Raw genomic sequence first — 3045 nt, 5'->3', positions numbered from 1 at the left:
TTTTTTTTTTTTTTTTTTTTTTTTTTTTTTGAAAATAAATGTGGAACAGTTGATATCTTATAAATTTTCAAATTATGTACTCTTACAAATGGTGGAAGTGAAAAGGTTCCTTTCTAGCGTTTCGCTAAGTTTTTTTTTTTTTTTTTTTTTTTTATTATTTCCCCGATCGGTTCAGTTCAGTTCGGTTTATTTCACTTCAGTTAACGTCATTGTAGTCCATTTTTTTTTTTTTTTTTTTTTTACAATTGAGACGTCTCTACATATTTAGAAACGGAGTACACTGCTTCAGAGGCGCGTGTAGGTGCGGCTCGTCTGTTCCATGGGTGTGTTATTGTTCCCCCGCTGGCATATATTATATATGGCGCACAATTGTGTACACGCGGGGTGAGGGAAAAAAGGTGACTGCAAAACGGCACCAACGGGGGGACGCGCTTTTTTTTTTTTTTAACGTAGGGTGACGATTCTTGACTGATTTGATGATTGGCTAATTTTTTTTTTTTTTTTTTTTTTTTTTTTTTTTCTTACCCTTTTTTTCTGTTCCAAAGGAGGAAAGCGCCTAACGCTGCGGTACATTTCGCTGACCACACAAAGAGGCACACGATAGAAACGCAGATGTGTAGGACCTTTTTTCCTTGCCAAAGGAAATGCATTCGCGTATGCTCTCTTTCCCCGGGGCACCCCTGTTTTTGTTTATTCGTAATGGTAACCTTAATCTGAACGAGTGCAAGCTTGGCTCATTTTTTTTTTTTTTTTTTTAACTGACTGGAGCGTGCGAAGGGAGGCAGGAAGCATAATAATGGGAGTAGCTGCAGGTGTGCACGGGACGCGACGTGACATGAAGATATGCAACGGAACAGGTGGGAAGAAGTATCGGACAGAAATTTAATTGGGCTAAGAAGCGAAAGCGGTAGAGGACGTGGAAGGGGACAGGTTTAAAAGGAGAGACACCCTACAGACGATCATTTTTATTACATCACCAGTGGCTTGGGCTAAGCGGACGTAGTGTATATATAGCATTCAACAAAAGCACACACACCGTCTAAGGCGTCACGCGTGCATACACACTGGTGTGACGCAGTCCCCTCACGTGACACAAAGACATACACCGCGCTGAGAGACATACGACGCGAGGAAGCCACCTGTCCCTACACATGCCACATGCACCAACATATAATGGGTAATTCTGTGGCGTCCTTTTTCCGAGATTGCTGCGACAAGTTTTTGCGTAAACAAATAATATTTCACATTAGAATTTGTGGCCCAGCGCAAAGTGGAAAAACCACTCTGGTGAAGTACCTCCTGCACAGCCGATTTTTGAAGGTCAAGCCGACGGAAGGTGGGTGTGCTACGTGAGCGGCCTGCCTCTAAACGCGGCGTGGAGAAGTGAAAGCGGGGTCTTCTTTCACCCATTTATAGCGACTGCTTTGTGGACGCATAGCCCAGGATTGCCTCCCACCTATTATATGTGTACAGATTCGATGGCACTTTGGAAATTTTCCCTTCCACCCCTTTTTTTCTTTTCCTAGGCCTGGTGCCGGAAAAAATCGACTTTGAAGAATTCTCAGTCATCATATGGGATTCCCGTTACAGCATAGATGACGACGTAACTCGAAAAAAGAACAAATAATAAATAAATTAAAGCAAAAAAAAGGAGTGAATAAATGTGACACTCGTTTTAGCGGATATGATGCAGGCGAATGGCATTCTGTCGCGATTAGCACGATGATTGCTTGTGTGTGGGTGTCCACCCGAGTTGTTTTTTCCTTCCACAGCTACACAATTCTGAGTTAAACAATATACACCCTTTTTTTTTTTTTTTCTTCACCGAGCAGGCGTCCATTAACAGGCTAGACATTGACGCGGTCATTTACTGCTTCGACCTCTCCGATCATGGCAGGTTAAAGATAGGTAAAGCCACAAAAGAAAAATGAGTGAAAAATGGAAAATATATATATATATATATATGTATAAATGCGCACGGGAGAAGACACCCACTGAGAGGTATCACTGCTGCTCGAGCCGCCCCTCACGTTACCCTCCACCTTTGCAGCGAAAAAAGGATTCTACAAGGTACTTCATGACTACAACCACGTTGATGATTTCCTCGTCGTGGCAAGCAAGCAGGACAGGAAGAGCTGCATGCTGCTGCAGCATGTCAGGAGTGAGCTCAAGATTGATCACATCGTTGATAGGAACTGGTAAAAAAAAAAATATACAAAAAAAAAATATATATATAAATAAATAAACAAATAAATATGTAAAAGAGGGCCTTGCGGGAGGGGTCATCCCCTGGGAATACATATATTGCCAACCCTACTTGTCACCCCCGTGCACATAATTATTTCATCTTTTCTCCCCCTTCCTGTGAACAGCCACTTAGCAGAATGCTCCTCCAAAACTGGACACGGCGTGGAGCCCGCGATGAACTGGCTCTTCAATCAGCTAATGAATCGCCGCAAACGAAATTTGTGTTTCATAAAATAAATATACTTTAGTCTGTTATCTCCCGCTTGGAGGCAGCGCTATTACCAACAGGGGCTGCTCATCTGCCCCGCACATCATCACACCTTGCAAGTAGCAACGCCCAATGTGCACCCACCCCGCCTCTATGCTGTCCCTTTTTTTTTTTTTTTTGCGTAATCATTTATTGCACCTACACTCATTTGAATCTGATCAACATTGCTAACAAAATTTTCTCTTATTCATTTTGGTAAAAATTGTCTCCCCCAAAAAAAAAGCCAAATAAAAGTGTAACCAACACGGGGAGGCAATTTTCCCTTATGCACACGACGTAGCTACCTCTATTTAAGGGACAAGGGGGGAAATTTCGCTCCTAGAACCTGCACGAGTGGTATTCCCTGCACGTTTTACACTCTGGTGTATGAGCCTTTGTCAACCACACATTCGAACCGCATTGCCTACTCTCCGTACGTTCCATTTTTATGAAAAAAATAATTTCATACATCCTGTCGTTTGCACCGTTCAGGCTGCTTGGCAGCTGTGTGAATAGTGTTAATGAAAAAAAAAAAAAAAAAAAAAAAAAAA

General features: G+C 42.2%; 1 protein-coding gene across 1 annotated transcript; it reads left to right on the top strand.

Moving 5' to 3' along the window:
* Positions 1-1173: 1173 nt before the first annotated feature.
* On the top strand, positions 1174-2484 carry AK88_01678 (uncharacterized protein; the record flags this gene model as incomplete). The annotated part of the gene is made up of 5 exons (XM_012479313.1): positions 1174-1336; positions 1527-1603; positions 1833-1908; positions 2051-2198; positions 2373-2484. The coding sequence occupies 5 exons, from the start codon at positions 1174-1176 to the stop codon at positions 2482-2484; spliced, it is 576 nt and encodes a 191-aa protein (XP_012334736.1).
* Between the last annotated feature and the right edge of the window lie 561 nt (positions 2485-3045).

The sequence above is a fragment of the Plasmodium fragile genome (assembly GCF_000956335.1).
Source record: "Plasmodium fragile strain nilgiri unplaced genomic scaffold supercont1.15, whole genome shotgun sequence".
In the NCBI taxonomy this organism is placed as follows: Eukaryota; Apicomplexa; class Aconoidasida; order Haemosporida; family Plasmodiidae; genus Plasmodium; species Plasmodium fragile.
The sequence above is the reverse complement of the archived record's forward strand: the minus strand, read 5'-3'. Positions and strand labels throughout refer to the sequence as shown.